This window comes from Tachysurus fulvidraco, chromosome 25, assembly GCF_022655615.1.
Source record: "Tachysurus fulvidraco isolate hzauxx_2018 chromosome 25, HZAU_PFXX_2.0, whole genome shotgun sequence".
Taxonomy (NCBI): domain Eukaryota; kingdom Metazoa; phylum Chordata; class Actinopteri; order Siluriformes; family Bagridae; genus Tachysurus; species Tachysurus fulvidraco.
Window position 1 is genome coordinate 3,049,646 of NC_062542.1, and position 20,188 is coordinate 3,069,833.

A 20,188-nucleotide genomic window follows, 5' to 3' on the forward strand; every position below is an offset into this window, starting at 1 on the left:
TTGTATTAGATTTATTTTGAATATGCTGCTATATTCAAATATAGTTGATCTGTCTTGATCAGCTTAGTCCTATCCATCCATCCATCCATCTTCTGTATTGTTTATCCTATACAGAGTCACAGATAGTCTGGGGTCTATCCGAAGGGACTTAGGAAACACACACTTCTTCACACACTACGCACAATTTAGAGATGGCAATCAGCCTACGGTGCATGTCTATGGATTGGAAGGAAATTGGAAAACCTTTTTGTACTAGTAGGAACCCAAGGGTGAACTGACTGAGTAAGGCCCTTAACCCTAAATTGCCCTTAACCCTCAATTGCTCAGTCGTATAAGAAAAAAAATATATAAAATGTAAGTCACTCTGGATAAGGGTGTGTTCCATATGGCGTAAATGTAAACCCCTGAAGCATGAGATGAACATGCAAACTCCACACACACACACACACACACACACACACACACACACACACACACACACACACACACACACACACACACACACACACACACAGAGGAGGTTGGAATCAAAGCCCAACCCTGGAGGTGTGAGACAAATGTTCTAAAAACTAAGCCACCGTGCCCTCCGATTAGTTATATTTAGGAAAAAAAAAACATTAAAGACCAAAAATCAATGTGAAAAAACATCCAAAAACAAAGGTTACATACCACAGACTTGACATTTAAATATTTGAATATTTAAACAGGGTTGAATGTGCTTGATTTGAGGCCTGATTGTGCCGAATGCTTTTTTTTCCCCTGTGTAGTTTTTCCTCACCTGCGATCATGATCATATAAACCCCAATTTTATCATCTCTACACTGGCTAAGTTTAGAATTGATTACAAACTGCTGCTACAGTACTTACATACAAGGCTATAAATGGTGTAGCTCCCATGTATCTAACTAGTCTTCAAACACGTTACAATCCTTCACGCTCTCTGAGATCGCAAAACTCAAGACTTCTGCTAGTTCCCAGAATATCAAAATCTACTGAAGGCGTAGAGCGTTTTCGCATTTAGCTCCCAAACTTTGGAACAGTCTTCCTGATAGTCGGGGACTCAGACACACTTTCCCAGTTTAACTGTAGATTAAAGACATATCTCTTCAGATAGGGCTGACACATAATTCTTCCCATAATCTTGTGATCTAGTACTTGTACATGCACATTATCATTTAGTGCTTGCTAATATTATGAACAGCAGCTACGCTAATTCCTCTCCATATACTTCTCTAGTTCTACCCACTCCGAGGCATCAAACACTTGTACAAGCTCCAGTTCCATTGCATGAAGATTTTGGAACTTCGATGAGTCGTGACCAATCCTGTGACTATCCTGAGGCATCTAGAGATGTACCAGCTCCAGTTAGATTCCTGTTCATGAAATATTTGTACATCCTAAGACGAGATACCGACTCCATGTGGTCTTTGAGGACAACGACCTCCTCATCGATACACAATTATCAGACTGTATCTGACTGTAGAAAGGACATTATTCATAATAACACTCTCTGGTGTTTATAACAGTTTATAATCACGCACACACACACACACACACACACACACACACACACACACACACACACACACACACACACACACACACACACACACACCCCAGTGTCACCCAAAGAGGATGAGGTTCATTTTTGAGTCTGGTTCCTCTGAAGGTTTCTTCATCTTCATCACAGACACCTCAGTCTTGTTCATTAGGGATAAATACAAACACATTTAAATATAAGTCTAATATTTTTATTCAACTTTTTCTATTATGTTTCCTATGTTCTGTAAAGCTGCTTTGAGGCAATGTCGATTGTTAAAAGCGCTACACAAATAAAATGGAATTGAATTGAATCGATTGGTTTATATTTAAACGTTTTTGATGTCTTTTTCAAGGAGTCGCTGAGGCTAACATTAGATTTGTAGCTGTAGTGCATCACGAATAAGGTAAGTGTTGTGAAAAATAAGCTGAATAACTGTTGCTTTAAGTTTTATTAAATTTGTTAAGCATTGATATAAAGTGAATTTACACTGAATCTCTACATTTCAGCATCTAATTTGCGGTTCATGTTCTCACTGGAAAGACAAAACAAATCTCAGCTTGTGTGTCAGTCTTGCCTCAGCACTGACTCCAAATAAACTAAAAAAACCTTCGTCTGTCCAAAATAAACATATTGCAACACTTGTGTGTTTATTTCTTCATGCCATGTAGTTCATGGTGGAACTGTAATGTATGCAGGTTTATTTTTGAGTGCTCATGATGTCTGGAGATGAAGAATTCGACGACATGGATCGCACATAATTCGTGCATATATTAACGCATATATGACACACACACATACACACACACATGCACACACACACACACACGCATGCAACTTGTACAAAACTACAGAGACTTTTAATTCAGATCTTAGTTCTTTTTTCTTTAGTCTGTTATGAATGTACATTCACCGCATACAGAGCTCACTCCCACCCTCCATCGTGATGACACCAGAGATGCGATCCTGAGCTCCTCACTTCTTCCTATTCGTGTGTGTGTGTGTGTGTGTGTGTGTGTGTGTGTGTGTGTGTGTGTGTGTGTGTGTGGTGTATGTGTGTGAATGTGTGTGAGTGAGAGATAGACACTACAGTGAATTCAACCCACCAACATGGCTATTCCTGCTACACAGCCCAGCAGGAACCAGACTCACCTCGGGCACAGCGCTCGGTTTTGTACACACACACACACACACACACACACACACACACACACACACACACACACACACACACACGCATTTGCGCCTCCTGACGACAACAGCCATCTGCTGCCTACATACAGATTCCCTGATGTCGCCATGTGAGTCCCTTGACACACGCTCAAACCTACTCCTGCCTCCACACACACACACACACACACACACACACACACACACACACACACACACACACACACACACACACACTTTCAAACTCAAATATCCTGTCTCAGAGAAATCCTGTCCCAAACCACATTTCCTCTAATAATCAGAACATGACTAACAATGAAATCTGATACTGGACAGTCTGATTTGTGCAGTGCTAATCAGCTAACTAGCTTTTATTAGCTTATGCTAGCTCAGATTAGCAATTCACCTTCCCCTTTAAGCAGCTTTGTGTCTAATAGTTTTATTTCTTTTATTTGATGTGCTGTTAAAAACCTCATTTTTTTGTTTTATAAAGCAGTTATTCAGTTCAGGACTTTTTTGCGTCTGACTTTAATTAATACGGATGAGCCGCATTATGGGATGGTATCCGGAAGATACGTGTAAAAAAAAAAAATTTAGTCAAAAGTTGCAGTACAAGTCTCACAGAGTCTACTTTTTATATTTTAAGCTTTTAGTGTTAAACCACACAAGTAACAGCTTAGCTTAGGTAGGTGGCTAGTGAAAAATATGCTATCATCCATTAGCATGGCTAGTAGCTTGACTAGCTTTAACAATGTAGAGCAGATAAATGCTATATTTCACAGCTAATATACACCAAAGGACTTTCCTTTATGAGTCACTACAACCGGTCAAGCTAGTTTATTAGCAAAAAGATGATAATAATCATAAATATACCTTTAGTTTACAATATTTTTAACTTTTGTCATGCAGTTTGTAGCAGCTAGTAGACTATATAAAGCAACGGTCCAGCTTCTACAACACTACAGCTTCTATTAGATTTAATCAAACGAAGCATTGCTTTCATTTTATTGGTCTAAAGAAGCCTCAAACACACAGAAGATTTTTACAGGTTAACTGAAACTTGGTGTGTAACGTTCTGATATGAATAAATGCATACTTTAAAATCAATACCAAGCCAATATTTTAGCATTTATTTAAAAAAAAGTATTTTGTTTTATCGGTAATTTGATGTCAACAGACTGCATGATGTCTGTGTAAAATTACATCAGCTTGACAGGAGAGAAAGTAAATCATGCATTATGTTGTATGTAAAGGGAACAAATGCTGGGGACCGATCTGGATAGACAGTCAGTGACTCATGGGATTGCCGTGGATGGGGCCGCCCCGGAGACCGTCAGCTTCTCTAGATGCCTCAGGATCCTCACAGGGTTGGTCTCTTCTCACTAAAGCTCCAAAATCTTCATGAAACGGAACTGGACCATGAGTGACCATTTGAAGACTTCGGCGGGAAGTAATTAGTGTTGGGTCTGTGGTGAACTCAGAATAAAAAGTTCTTCACCTGTTAGTTCTTCAGGAGCTCTTGGTTGGAGTAGAAAGGACATTATTTACATTTACTTTATTTCCTGTCCAGTGTCACCTAAATGACAATGAGGTTCCCTTGTAAGTCTGGTTCCTCTCAAGGTTTCCTCCTCATATCATCTCAGGGAGTTTTTCCTCACGTTACTTCCGATTTGCTCATTAGGGTCAATTGTTAGAGATAAATAGTAACTTAACTTAACAACATATAGGAACTTAATAATAACAACATTAAAGGTGCGCTCAGTGATTTTCCACCTGATGTTCTGTCAGATTCAGATAATATATGGAGGTGAGTGTTGGTAAAACCCTAGCTTTTATAATGCTATGGATCACCACAGGAGATCTGGGGTCCTGCGGGACCCCCAAAAAGCTACGTGAGTGAGCAATAATTTACTTTCTTGCTGGTGTTTAGAAGACAAAGATATGCCAAGCTCACTAACAAGAAAGTGAATAGGAGGAACGATGAATTCTTAATACTTTATGATTTTTTTCAGTGAGTTATTTACCCTGTTTAGAAACTTGTTGCTTGATTAATGTGTTTATATTTTAACAAACATCGCTAATAAAGATACAATCACAGCATCTCTATCTCTAATCTCAGCTGATAATACAGAAAGATATGCCTCCAGCCCAGTGCTTGTTAGGAGGTGTGGCTTTGGTAAAGGGGCGGGGTTTATTTCTTCGGAAATGGAGTGTTGCTAGAAAATTGCTGACTGTACCTTTAATCTAAACCTTTAATGTATGATTTGTTCCGGCTCGAGGACATAATCGCCTGTAAGGGAGCTAGTTGGTAGGCAGCACAGATGTTGACTTGTTTTTGATTCTGTTTTCACTGATAATCGCAGCTGAATCGCACCGTTGGCAAAAGTCAGTCTATGGATGATTCAAGTGTGTATCTGTGTGTGTGTGTGTGTGTGTGTGTGTGTGTGTGTGTGTGTGTGTGTGTGTGTTCCCTACAGTACTTTTAGTGATAATATCAGATAGACACCAGAGGCGATGTTTCCAGGTCCCACAGCAACATCCTGTTGTACGCGTGTGTATGTGTGTGTGTGTGTGTGTGTGTGTGTGTGTGTGTGTGTGTGACCGCATTGCCATGACAACACTGTCACTTTGAATCCACTGAATGTGTGTTTCACAATCTTTCATCAGTGCATTAATTATGTAGCACTGCCTATTTGCCCAACCATGAATAATATTCTGCGAGCAGATCGCCCTTAATGGGATCCCCCGTCGCACCTCTCCCAGAGCGCAGTGCACTACAATTTCCCAATGATCTTGAATAAATTATCCAGCATTCCCCACTGAAGTGGAACAGCGTATAAAAAAAGGGACCCCAAGACCTCAGATGGTTGACATTTGGAATTAGAAAAGGCAGCAGCCACTCTCTCTCTCTCTCTCTCTCTCTCTCTCTCTCTCTCTCTCTCTCTCTCTCTCTCTCTCCCTCTCTCTCTCTCTTGCTCAGCTATCCATTATGTCCTGACTAATGTCCAGCCTATGATGTTTGAAACATTAATGATACTGTCAAGGTGGCCATGTTGTTTACCTGCCTGTAGGTTGTGAGACAGGTGGGCTGATGGATTAGCGCTGGTGTGTGTAGGCAGCAGGAACCAACTGTAGTGCACAGTGGTTTAGCGGTGAAGCTAACAGACACAGGGAGAACTGGACTTGAGCCACACACATGTTCTGAATGCTAAACATCTCACATGCAGCTAGCGGCGCTAACACGCTAACAGGCTGTCCTGTTATTTCTTGTTTTTTGCCCCAATTATTCCCCAAACTTTCTTTTCGTTTCTCAACAGTTTTTCATTTTCTTCTTTCCGGTTTCCTTTTTTTTTTTTAATCGTTTCTTCTTCTTCTCTTATCTCATTTTTTATATTCTTTTATCTTTAAATTACTTTTCATTACTTAATTTTATTATAGCTATCTTCTCGTTTCCTAGACTTTATTTTTCTTCCTCTCTGTATTTGTGCTTCTCCCTCTCTTCTTTCCTTTTCTTCCATGTACATTTCCTTTTCTTATTTATTACTAATAACTGATGAGCATCATGCGTATAAGTATTTTTGTTTCTTTTCCTCTTATTATCTTACACTTTCTTGCTTCGTTACTTTTACCCTGCTCTCTCTTTGGTGTATCTTTGGTTTCTCTTCTCTTCTCTTCTCTTCTCTTCTCTTCTCTTCTCTTCTCTTCTCTTCTCTTCTCTTCTCTTCCTCAGTGGTATAAATATCTAGATACTGCAAGGTGATGAACATTTTCATCTTTTCTGGTCCTTCCTCTCTCAATGTCATTTAAAGAACATGAGCAATGATGTGCTGTATTTCACGTCTCCTCTGTTTTTTTTTCCTTGCAGATTTTTCCCCTACGGCTGCTGCTGATGCGAGCGACTGTCTCCACGGTGACGGATACTGGCGATAAACAGGACAGCTTGGCCACAAACAATCAAAGGATGACAAACCCCTCACCCTCCCTGTTCTCTATTTTCCCCTCCTCTCTTACTCAGACATGCACATTTAAACTCCAACATCTCCAAACCCCTCTCTTTCTCTCTCTCTGACTCTTTCCCGCCCTCCCTCTGTATCTGGATGCATCTCTCCTGTCACCCGTCTACTGCACATTTTTCATGCATGAAAGCACACATGTGTTTCAGGTGTCAAGGCTTGAGAGGAGTGAACATGTGTGTGCTTCTGCATTGAAGTTAAATGAGTGTGATGGTCACCAGAATATCGATTAATAAACGAAATCTATAAAGCATACCCACTGCTCTTGCTCAAAGGAAAGACACCCCTTAAGGGGAAAAATGAGCATGAAGAGTAGCGTCACACATATTAACTTATCAGACGGATTCTTTCATGTACACATGCCTGATTCATCCCAGGCGTCTCAGGAATATGCAGCTCGGACCCTTCCCGAGCTCTTAAAATCAGAGAAATTTTCAGAAAGAATGAGATATGTTTTTCACTTTGAGCATCAGAAAGGACAGACATTAAAAAAAAAGATCCAAGCTGGCCAGAGGGAAAGGAAAACATAACTGTAAAGTTCTGAGATATACAACTAAAATATCTCTGTAACCATGAGAAACAGTACTACAGTACAAAGCAGCCATAAAGGCCACACCTCCTTCAGTGTGACTGACAGCCATAAAGGCCACACCTCCTTCAGGGTGACTGACAGCCATAAAGGCCACACCTCCTTCAGGGTGACTGACAGCCATAAAGGCCACACCTCCTTCAGGTTCACTGACAGCCATAAAGGCCACACCTCCTTCAGTGTGACTGACAGCCATAAAGGCCACACCTCCTTCAGGGTGACTGACAGCCATAAAGGCCACACCTCCTTCAGGTTCACTGACAGCCATAAAGGCCACACCTCCTTCAGAGGAACTGAATCTGACAGGAAAAGGAACCTCCTTCAATGTGACAAAATATTTCATAGGCTCTACTTCTATCACTTGCACCAATAGACATAAAGTCTATCTCCTTTACTGTGACTGACAGCCATAAAGGCCACACCTCCTTCATCATGACTGACAGCCATAAAGGCCACACCTCCTTCATCATGACTGACAGCCATAAAGTCCACACCTCCTTCATCATGACTGACAGCCATAAAGGCTGCACCTCCTTCGGTGGGACTGATAGACATAAAGGCCACACCTCCTTCGGTGGGACTGATAGACATAAAGGCCACACCTCCTTCGGTGGGACTGATAGACATAAAGGCCACACCTCCTTCGGTGGGACTGATAGACATAAAGGCCACACCTCCTTCGGTGTGATTGACAGTAGCACAGAAGCCATGCTCACTAGAATAGCAGGAGGTTTTCTTGTCCTTTGGAATCCTACATGGTGTGAATGTGTCATGAGGCCACACTTCCTTAAGTGAGACTGGCAGAAGAACCAAGGCCACGCCTCCATTGCTGAGACTGACAGGCCTACAGGCCACCAGTATTGATCTCACAGTGAAGGCGTGTCAGTCACACTGTATATCTAATGGTCTTTTTATTAATACTAGTGTTATTGGAATTTTTTTCTTTGCGTGACTAATAGTTGAGCCTGCCTTAGAATTGCTTTAGCAGTAGCGTAAATAACAACAATGAAAGCAATAAAACAGACTTTAATGGGAGAGATAGAGACAGACAGAATGAGAGAGACAAAGAGGCTGTAAAACATAGACCGAAGCTTAAGCATAGGCGCCTCTCCACCTCTTCTCGGGGGAACCACTGTCTATTCTCGGAGATCAAGACAAGCTCTTGAGCTCCTGAAACCTGATGTGTTGCCCTTTCTCCATCTCTCTCTCTCTCTCTCTCTCTCTCTCTCTCTCTCTCTCTCTCTCTCTCTCTCTCTCACACACACACACACACACACACACACACACACACACACACACACACACACACACACACACAAATTGACTTCAGATTGATAGGAACATTGTAGGAACATTAACCGTCTGCCCTTTGGGTAGTTCAATGGAGATTTTTTCTGGTGGTTTGGTTACACAGCCTGCGGGTTAAAACTTCTGTCATGTGCGCATACTGTTAGACGTTTTGGCTATGACTTCTGCTTTTTGGGGTAATTATGTGAGTTCTGGCAACCTTTCTGGTAGTTTGGTGAGGAGTGGGTGTCTGTTGTTTGTTTTCCTCTTGGTTGTTTGTGACCACTGATTGCCTTGTATACACTTTTATGACCACTTTTGTAAGCACTGATTGTCTTTCAGGAACCGCTGTGGAACTTGTAACCTTCTGGGCATCTCTTTAAAACTGGTCTGCCTTCTAAGCACTAAAAATGATCATGCCTGAACGCATTATATGGATTATATGAAAATGGACATTATACTGTAGCTACAGCAGGCAGAGGAAAGAGGAGCAGAAAGCATGAGCTGGTGTTGTATTTTCACCAACAGTGATATTTTTATGGTAAAATGATTGATTAGTTTTTTAACAAATAATAAAATTTTAGAGGCTTGTCCCTGTAGCTGGTTATGGATGTCCAACATCGACAACATCCATTAATGCTCTATTACTAAAGCAAAAACCCTAACGCAAATAGAAACATAATAATACCCTTGTGTGTGACACACAAACTTACACACTAACACGGTGAAAGTGCTGGCTTTGCTTCGCTACTGACAGCTGTGTGGGAGTTCAGGCCAGTGGCTTGACTTTCACTGTGCCTGTCTAGCTGGATACACTCCACTTCTGGACACACATACACCACACACACACACACACACCACACAGGGACTCCAGGCTGCAGCCAGCAGGGCTAGGAGCAGGGGGTGGATGTGACTTTGAGTGGTGACTGCTGCTTGCCAGAGGATTAGAGACCTGCACTTCAACATTCACACACTCTCTCTATCACAATTCATCACTGATGCTGCCATGTACCATGAACTGGAGGCAGTAGCTCTAATAGAAAAGTGTTATAATTTTAAAATAACTTTCTGCAGAATTCTGATGACACTGTTAAGAGCGGAGTTTTGCTTTTTAGAACCCTTTCCAACACTGAGGGCTGGATAAATATCTGGCAGATTGGTTACCATTGAGGTTTGGCTACCTTTTTAAGAGCCTGCTGAATTCTTTCCCTGACTTTCTCGCCATTTTTTCAGTGAATCAGAATTATAAACATGCTTATTTCAGCGTTTTAACCCCACCCCCCACCACTAAACCCCTCATCCAAACATATTGCAAATTGAAGAAACTTCTTTCCCACTCACCCATCCTCTTTTCTGCAGAAAGAACCAGGCAATTTAATGGGGAACGCCTACCGTTTGGTTACAAGTACTTTCTCTGGATATTCTTTGATCAGTTTGGTAGACAGATGCTGTCTAGCTTTCAAGGAGTTCTACTTGTTGTTTTGCCTACCTTTCGGGTACTTTGCTGAGCACCGCTCGATAAAGTTGTCGCTGGATGCTTGCAAGCTCCGGGCCACACGGGTGGACGAAGGGATGGACAGCGATAAGGACAAAGCCTTGCTGGTAAAGGTCCTGCAGCTGAGATGGCAGCTCCCGTACCGAGGACAAGCACAGGGTCGACGTCACATCTTCCAGAGGACACAGAGAGAAAGACAAAGGTGAGACAACTTTACTCTGAGTGCTCATGAGAGCTAAGACTGATAGAATTGCTGCTGTATCCCACAAAATGGATGAACGCTGAAGTCTAATTGGCTGCATTTCAGTTCAGAGACTACTTACCTCTCTTGGACTATTTAAAGTCAGAAAATCAGTAATGCTTGGGTAAATAAACTGAAGTGATGTTCAGTGTTCAATAGTCAATGTTTCCAATTAAGATTCTCATTAAATGGTAGTTTTATACCTAAATTTACACAAACTCAAATATTTTCCACCAAATGGATTTTCACCAACACCATCATTCTTGCATAAAACCCCTTTGAATGGTTTGGAAATAAATTAATTTGTCATCAGTGTGATAAATTGGGTTGTGGTCATGCTTTTCAAGCCATGAATCAGCACTATTTACTATAAAAATAAAAAAAATGCTTTATGTCCTTTAAGTTGAACCAGTTTGGATGGTGTCTAAATATAGGCATACATTTTTATACTTGGAAGTGTAGCTGTTGAATTATTTATGAATTATTGATGCATTTTCATAGTGAGAAGTATAACTGTTTTTATTTTTTTTTTCAAACTGTAATCAGGAAACTCTAACTACAGCTATTTTCATTTTTACTGTGAAGCTTGAGCTGCATTGTTCATGCTCGATGCGACAGGAAAAAATAGCAGTTGTTTTAGTTATTAGAGGCATGCTGGTGGCTTTCTAACCGTTGCTATAATTTAATGGGTTTGGATGGAAATCCAATTAAACATGATTGTTTAGCTCAACGTGAGGTGGAAGCCTTTTAAACTAGGGCATTGAAAGCGTCTCGGCAGGGCAGACGAGGCCAATCACGCACCCTCTTCTGGCATTAATGAGGTAGGTTTGATAGACTGACCTGATATTGTGAAAGGGATGTTGGGGAGACAAGAGACTAGCTCCCTGTCTTGTGTTTTTTTTCCCCCCTCATCTCAGTCTAAAGCGAAAGAGACAAGCCATGAGAAGACAGCAGACAGAAAGTGTCAGAGCCACCCAGCTGTGTAACAACATATACACGAAGCCCGTCAAAGAGCATAATCAAAGACAGGCATATGCTAATGACATAGACAAACATAGAGAGAGTCAGAGACAGAAAGAATGAAAGATGCAAAGGGCCAAGTCTTTGTCAAATCCATTGGTTTCAGGGCGCCGTTCCAAAAATGGTGGCATTTTACAGTCCGAACAGCTGGCTGGGGTGAGGCTTTTCCAAGAGATGAGTTTCGCTGATATTAGATGTATGGCTACAATCTAATATACTACAATGTGTTTTGGACACCTGACCATACCACCCATGAGTGGTTTCTCCCCAAAGGTGAAAGCACATAATTTTCCTTCATAGGAACTAAGGCCACGTTCACATTGCAAGTCTTAATGCCCAATTCGGATATTTTGCTCAGATCTGATTTTTTCACATTACCTTTTAAAATGTGACCTATATCAGATACCAGAGTGAACTGTTTGCGGTTTCAAACTGACCCGCATGCTCAAACGAACAATAACAATGACGTCACACGCAGCACGCCGTTGCACTAAAAAGTTGGCGAGGTTATGGAGGAAGTATTGTGATGTATTCAATGCAAACATTATGAGTTGGTTCAAGTAACCACTTTATATAACACTCTTAACACACACGTGTTACCGGTAACGTTTGTGTCACGTTTTCGCCGACGCAAAAAAAGGTTTGCGAAAACTTTTTTTTTTTTGCGCCGGTGAAAACGTGACACAAACGTGACTGGTAACGTGTGTGTTAAGCAAAAAAGTCTATGCCCGGCGCATAATTGTGATGAATGTCGATGTAGATTGATGTAAAAGTCACATCAAATCCGCATTGGTTGTTCACACTGAGGCCACATTGGAAAAAATCAGATTTGGGTCTGATTCAGGACCACATATGGAAGTGGCCCAGATCTGAGTGTTCACACTACTCCTGAAGAATTCTGACCTGGTCACTTGACCCCAAAAAATTTTTTGGGCGTATTTGGGCCACTTTTACCTGCAGTGTGAACAGGGCCTAAGAGTCCCAGGTGCTGTTCCAGCACGACAATGCCCTACAGTCAATGCCCCTGGATGCCACTGTATGACTCTACAGTCTGGGTTTGAAAGAAATCAGCACCAGCCTCAATTCTTGTTTAGTCTTGTGACTGCTGGTGAAGCTGAAGTGATTGGTTCCACAAAGGGCCAAAATAATACATTTTCAGGCCTTTGTTAACAGCAACTAATAAGTGACAAAAAATATTATAAATTATGTTTTATACTCTTTGAAAGAACAGAGTGACTTAGCCCTGCTACAGTAGCCCATTTATACCATTTGGACTTGCATTAGGCAAATTATCATGGAAAGACTTTACTACCACCCCATTCAAGTTATATTCTGTGCCATGGGAAAAGCTTTAACCTTGTTAGCCTTTAAATCTTGTTAGCCTAGCCCCTCACAGAAGTCTTAACCTTTTTATAAAAACTGATTACTGCTAATTGCTTCAACTGCTATTGGGAGACTTCATGGCTAACAACCATCGAGTTCAAACCGGCTGGTCAACAAATACAGGAAATCCAAAGTTCTCTGGTCATCTCCATCCGAATAGAGACCATAAGGTCAAGGGTAAACTTTCCCCCAGCCGTCCCATACTTTGTCCGAGCTCTATATATGTGATGACGGCAAAAAAACTAAGATAACAGGTAATCATATCACAGAAATGTCCCTTTTGCTCGGTACATCAATTTCAAATCCATTTTCTCTTCCAGTGATCTCCTATGCAATAAAGTATGAAGTGAGGCGTATAAAAGAGTGCAAAGGAAAGAGAGGAAACGGAAGGGGGGGGGGGAGAGCTGATTCCAGCAAATTGGAAGTGAAAGAGTTCCCTTCAGGCAAATTACTGGCCATCTCAAAATAATACTGGATTTCTCAATCAACTCTCTGCTGTCCATGAAAAAAATATGATGCCCACCAGATAAAATGGAGGGAACGGAGCACAATCACATATGCACTGGAAAATCTTTCTCGCTTTAGTGTAATTAATTCCATTCTGTTTGATTTGATTTGACTTTTTGGTTTGCCAACACTGAGAGTCCCCAGAGGCAGCGTGCTGTGTTTGCCCTTCCCGGAGTCAGTGGATATTAACTCGCTTTACAGTCACCGCTCTAGCACCTCGTGCACCCCCCACGTTGGGAGGAATAAATAAGGAATGGTTTTCATTACATGCCGTTGGGAAAACAGCCATGGGGCACTCGCTTTAGTCGGCCTTAATCGCAGCGAGAGCTCCCACCAAAACACTACAGCCCATTCTCATGATTCATGTTCTGTTTTGACGTGAGAACAGCTAGCCTGGCTTTTTACTAAACGTATAATGCTAATCACCACTGGGAAGGGTAAATTGGGCCATTAGCAAACAGAATAAAGACAGTTTTCAAGTCAACAGACTCCTCCGTGACATTTTAGATGAGTCAATAAATGCCAATAAGGTCATGCCTGTCGTAATACTTTGTTTGGGGAGAAAAACATTTGATTTGGATTTCGTAATTAAGGCTCGGTCTTAATAAAATTTTATTAGCTTACAAATTGCTTGGCACAGGAAAATATCGCTGACCGATATAACCTTTGCCCAGAGACACAACTCTGAAAAAAGTAAATTACAGCAGCAGTTTCTAGCTATACCCTGAAGACTATTAATAAGAAATGTAATTATTTCTTCATTTACTTTTACATGCTATGCATTGAAGTGGAGCGGAAAATTGCTTGCGGCAAAAAGGACAAAACTAGCTTGGGCCCTTTTTTTCCCCTCAGTCTTAATTTTCTAAATATCGGTTTCCCTCATTCTGTAAGTCCCATAACCTTTGCTGGAGTTTTAGCAGAATTTTACTTATAATTTACTTTAATAAATATTTTGTTTCTGTCAAACTTCCTTTAACTACCTGTCTGATTGCTAGCCTGTGTATGTAATCTGGTCTGATCCTTGTGTGCACACTCTTAACCCTGGTCCCAAATCAAACTCCCCAGGGTTCTTATATTCACGGCTTGAATAAGTAATTATGATATGACCGAGGCTGGGGGATATAAAGGCGGAGATTGGGAGTGAGTGTGTAACACAAGAAGAAGAGACACTTGCTTAACCTGCTTAACTGTACTCGCAACTACACTATTAATTCATTTTTATAGCACAAAGGCATTTTATTACCAGTGAGTATCTGCCACCTGTGGAAGGTAAAAGTGGTGAGATGGTCTTTATGATTAATTTTATGGCTGGCAATAACAGATTATGGCTGGCAATAACAGATTCAGCACAGGCGAACAAGTCACATTGGAATTATGTTACAATGTGTAAAAATATGATGAGATGGAATATCCAGTGGCACATCTGGTCTTCAATCAGTCTAAACTAGTGTTTCTCAAATCAGTCCTCCGGGACAAACCAGATGGTCTATGTTTTTGCTCTCTTTCGGGATCCAACACATTTGAGTCAGGTACTGTATTCGTCTTCAATGATTGCTTGGTGTAGGTTTTGGGAAATGGGGGGAAAAAAATCAGGGTTTCTGAGGACTGGTTTGAAAGGCATTGAGCCAAACGTGCAATACACTGGTCTTCTGTAACGACTTGCATCAAGCTTAAATCCCTGGTGTGTGCTCTCAGAGGGCTCATTTTCACCTAGCTACACAAAGTCATTCACCCATTCAGGCTCCTGGTGATTTCACCACCAGATTTACTTAATGGTACAGATTCTTCTTTGATTAACTTATATCAAGAGCACTTGATTACTGATGCAGAAGCCCTACAAACCTCTGACAATACAAACATGGCAATTATTCATTCATTCATTCATTCATTCATTCATTCATTCATTCATTCATTTTCTACCGCTTATCCGAACTTCTCGGGTCACGGGGAGCCTGTGCCTATCTCAGGCATCGTCGGGCATCGAGACAGGATACACCCTGGATGGCAAACACACACTACTGACAATTTTCCAGAGATAACATGGCAATTAACTCTGGTCAGTTTAGGATTTCAACTGGTTAAAAGTTTGGTCAATTTGGAATCATTGGCTTAAAGTAAGTCTTTAGTCAATGTGCAGGTCAGCTGGCCAAGCCTATGGTCAATTTGCAGGTCAGTTGCTTAAGTCTGTGTTAATTTTGGGAATCTGTTGCTTAAGTCTTTGGACAGTTTGGGGATCAGTTTTTTAGTCATTTATAAAATCAGTTGCTTACATCTTTGGCAACTTTAGGGACTGGTTTCTTTAATCTTTGATCAATTTGAAATAACCAGGTTGTTATATCTCTGTCTCTGGGGACCAACTGGAAAAAACTTCTAACTATTAAACAAATATATGCCTGGATTAAATATTTCACTCATAAATTGCTCTGAATTCAAATCTCAGATCTGTGTAAATACTGTACATGAGGACAAATAAAGTCGACGTGATGTATGGGAGCTGGTTATAAAATAGGCCTTAATGATACAGTAATGGTGTTATCAGTACATCAGTACTCTGGTAGTACTTTGTGTGTACAGCAAGTTCTTGTCATTAGTAGTCATTGCTCATTCTGGGCATATGAGCCCTGGGGCACCACTGCACACGTTAATTACCTCACTAATAACCCTCTGTAAGAGCAGCCTTCTGGGGCCATGGTGCCTTGCGTTAGGTTTCTACTCTGTTTCTTTAGAGCTCAGTTCACCCTTGTGTATAGATTTTGGTCCAAAAGAACTAATAGCAGTCCATCTAAGTGGCTGATTTTCAGAGCTATTTCCTGACCATGGTCAGGGATCAGAGGAGCTTTATTTTCTCCAAGGGTCCTAGCTGCTCTGGGGTAATTCCCACTTTAATTCAGTCTGCACTGCAGGGAGTCTTGCTGCAAGCACAATGGCATTTATTGGCTCTCCCAGTGCTGAGTCTGAATGGAAAAATAAAGGAAGGACCTTTCGAGTGGTGGTGAAGGCCTAAGCAGAAAGAATACCCAAGCCCAAGACTTAAAGAAACCCACAATGCCACATATTCATCACACGGAATTTGTACGCCTGAAAGATTTGACTTCTCTGACATTGATTAATATTATTTTGAAAAGTTGAAGTTTGGCATAGAATTTTTATCTCTTCTTAATCCTTAAACCCCCCCAACCCCACCCCCACGGAAAAAAATGCAAAATGTGTCCAAGGACGAGTTGATACACATTTAAAAATGTCCAAGAGCAAGCTTCAATAGACTAGCAGGAACCGGTTTAATATTCATTCAATCAAAGCATTGCTCTCTTTCAATGTTTAAAATGACAAGGACAGTGAGATAAAGTAAATCAGAATAAGTCTTATACATTTTTAAAGGGTTGGAACTACTGCTCTGGTTGAACCCATACCCCTTCACATGGTATTTTTGTACTCTTTGGTGTTTAATGTACTCAGTGATACTGTATGATGATCTTTATGAGTACAGCTTTAGGCAATGGGTGGAGAAACATGTCCTCATTCTAAAGGAATGTCACTTCACTGAAATGCATTATACTCATTAAGTCGGCCATTTTAGCCAGAGCCCTTTTTTCATATGTCGAAAGCACAGAGGGACAAAGAATAAAAATAACACAGAAACGTACGGTATTTAATCACGAGCACTTAAAAAGCAAGAATTCCATTAAAACGCTTTATGCCACCTAGAACGAGGGCTGCTCCATCCTAACCGAAAGCCTCTATGACTCGGATACTCAAACGAATTCCCTGACCAATTCTGCCGGCTTTCTACCGTTCTGTGGTTTATGCTGTCGATCCTCTTATCTCTTTGTCTATTTTCCATAATCAAGTCTGTCCACATGCTTTTTTTGTCCCTTTAATTGTACAATCCCAACGACCTGCTGCAAAAGTGCGTAGCCGACATCGAAAGATGATTTCAATGTATGCCTTCTGATTGGATGCATTCAAAGAAATGAGAAGCTACTTTATTGCCGCTCTGTGTGTACACCTGGTGATTGGAAAAAAACAGGGCCTCTTTTGTCTCATCACCAGTTAACACACAAAAACATGACACTTTCTGGAGTAATTACACCGTATCAAGTGTTTATTCGCTGGGCATGGCGTGAACTATCGGTGCTATCAGACTCGTTCAAGTTCTGTAGGGAATTAGCGCTGGATCCAGATGTCATTGCGGAACTAATGGCGTAATCAGGATTGCAATCAGGCTGATACTGTTCAAGCTGAAAAAAGATGATTAATGCTGGACAGTCTTCTCCTGGACCGGATGTTGGGTCTGTTTATTCACATTACATCATGTTAGCTGTCACCAGGCAGTGGAGCTCTAGTTTACATATAATAACAGTTTTGCTCAGGATGCTCTTGTGTACTGTAGTAACCTACCACCTGATTTGGAGGTATCTTTCTCATATCTTTTCTTTAAATATCTTCGAGGCAGGATACACCCTGGACGGAGTGCCAACCTATCACAGGGCACACACACACTCTCATTCACTCACACACTCACACACTACAGACAATTTCCAAAGAGATGCCAATAAACCTACCATGCATGTCTTTGGACCGGGGGAGGAAACCGGAGTACCCATAGGAAACCCCCGAGGCACGGGGAGAACATGCAAACTCCACACAGACAAGGCGGAGGCGGGAATCGGACCCCCAACCCTGGAGGTGTGAGGCGAAAAATGCCTTATTAAAATGCCTTATTATATGTAACCACATGATTCGAAGCTGCACTTTTGTCGGGGCTGTTGTTATAAAATCGAAAACAAATCAACACTTTCTGATCAATCAGAATGGAGAATCTTGGAAAAGAATGGAGAAGTCTCGTAAATTTTCCATGAAATCAGCACCATCTTACATTTACATCATTTAGCAGACACCCTTATCCAGACTCTTACATTTTTTTAAATCTCATTTTTATACAACAGCAATTGAGGGTTAAGGGCCTTGCTCAGGGGCCAAGCAGTGGCAGCTTGGTGGATGCAGGAATTGAACTCACAACCTTCCGATAACCAATAGGTTACCACATCCCACACCCCATCTTGCTGTTACTCCATACAGTCTACAGCTCATACATCTCAGACCACCCTGTATTGCTTGTCGTTTATAGTTCGCTCACTGTTCGCTTGATCTCTCGTAAAGCTTGATGCTAATTCTTAAGGCTAGCCTTCTTATTAGGAGCTTTTTCTCAAAATCTTCATAAGGGCTGAGTGGATTCCCGCCTAGACGTGTCTTGTAAGTATTCTTCAACTGCTTTTCTTTCCTCTCAATGCCTCTTGCATTACCCCGCTGTCCCAGAAAAGTGCCACTTCTCTGTTTTTTTCATAATGAACGCTGACAGCGACGTCGGGTTCAATATCTAACCTGTATAGATAGTGAGAGAGATTTGAAAATTGAAAACTGTCTACATCTATCATGAAGAAAATAAGGTTCCTCTATGATTACTCAAGGATTATTTAGATCCAATTCTTTTCTTTTCACACAGAGCCTTAAAGTGTTCCCTCAGCGGAACAAGTGTGGGCGCTAGCTAGAACCTTTGATTAATTTTAGTATTTAGAAAGGAAGACGTGTTCTATTCTCCTTGGGTTTGAACTCTCAACCCATCCCAGCTTTAACGACTGTTCTTTCCTTTTAAATAAATGTTTAGCCATGCTGTTATTAATACAGGACCTCTTACCTGCCGTGCGACTTTTGAATAATTTTTGAGCGAGGTCGTGGATATTTTGAAATGCGCTGTGAAATAAAGCAAATGGCTAATGGGTGCTCATAAAGACGCCATCATTTTTGTGATGGTTGGGTTTCATATGAATATAACACATTTGCTTTAATGTATTTTCAAGTAGAATGGCATGAGTAAGGCAAGATTGCTCTCCTGCTGTATATGGCTGACATCCAAAGAGAAGTTATTTCCCAAAAACTATCTTGCAAACTGTGCTGTGAAAATAAGAAGGAAATCCAGGAGGAACTACAGTACAGGAGGACCGACAGCAGGTCCGACAGAAGGAACTACATAATCTTCCTACAAGTGGCATCATGGAGAAAAAAACATCCACATGTTACCCTAATTGAAGGAAAAACCCAATATGTTGATCTTGACGATTCTCTGCAACACTATTCAACTCAAGCTCAAATCATCACGAGCTAGCTAGCTAATGCGCTTCGTTTACAATCAGCTCGCTAAGGATAGTAAGAAAGAGCGTGTGTAGTAAACCAAAAACAACCAGGGAAATATAAACACTGCTGAATAACATGTTCTGTGATGCCTCAGATAGATTAATACTAATTCAATTTTATTCAGATTTATTTATATGGCACTTTTAACCATCGACACTATCACAAACAGCTTTATAGAAATCTATAAAATCCTAAACCCTGAGAGGAACCGGGCTCAAAAGCAAGCCTTCATCTGGGTGACATTGGATAGTGATGCTGATAAAGGTTTCAATGTCTATGCGCATTTATGTAGCCAGGAAATTTATTCTAGTTTTAACATGAAGTCTATCTTGGTAATGTTAGCAACTGTTCGCTGATAAAGATAAAACTACTTATTGGTATTTGGTGTAAAAAACTCCACAAAAAACCTGTAAACAGTTCACTTTCAGTTTTACTGGACCAGAGCTGAACTCTTTACTTGCTATTAACTCAACCTCACCAGTAACTTTCTTGGATAAAGCTTTCTGCTGAATCAATAAATCTAGATAGGTGATAGCGTTAAGCTTCTGAAGTCAGTTTTTGGGCCGTAGCTAGCTTTGTGTGACGTGCCTTCAGTGGAAAATGGAAAATTTTAAGCTCAAGCCCCCCAGCTATAGCGCACCTCACTAACCTCCCCACAATCCTCTGCTTCTCTGCCTGTGTGTCACCTCCCTGGGCTCCTTCACTTCTCCGCTACTTGAGTTTCCTCTTCCTTTTCGTTTATGGCCTCTCT

General features: G+C 41.1%; 1 protein-coding gene across 3 annotated transcripts in view; it reads right to left on the bottom strand.

Annotated features, from left to right (window-relative positions):
- LOC113649714 (raftlin) overlaps positions 1 to 20,188 on the bottom strand; it is an 84,099-nt gene that overhangs the window by 34,911 nt on the left and 29,000 nt on the right. For all 3 annotated transcript variants that reach the window (XM_047808487.1, XM_027157637.2, XM_027157636.2), the window contains exon 3: positions 10,089 to 10,266. In XM_047808487.1, coding sequence (XP_047664443.1) covers positions 10,089 to 10,266 — 178 coding nt within the window. The remainder of the gene's footprint in view (positions 1 to 10,088; positions 10,267 to 20,188) is intronic.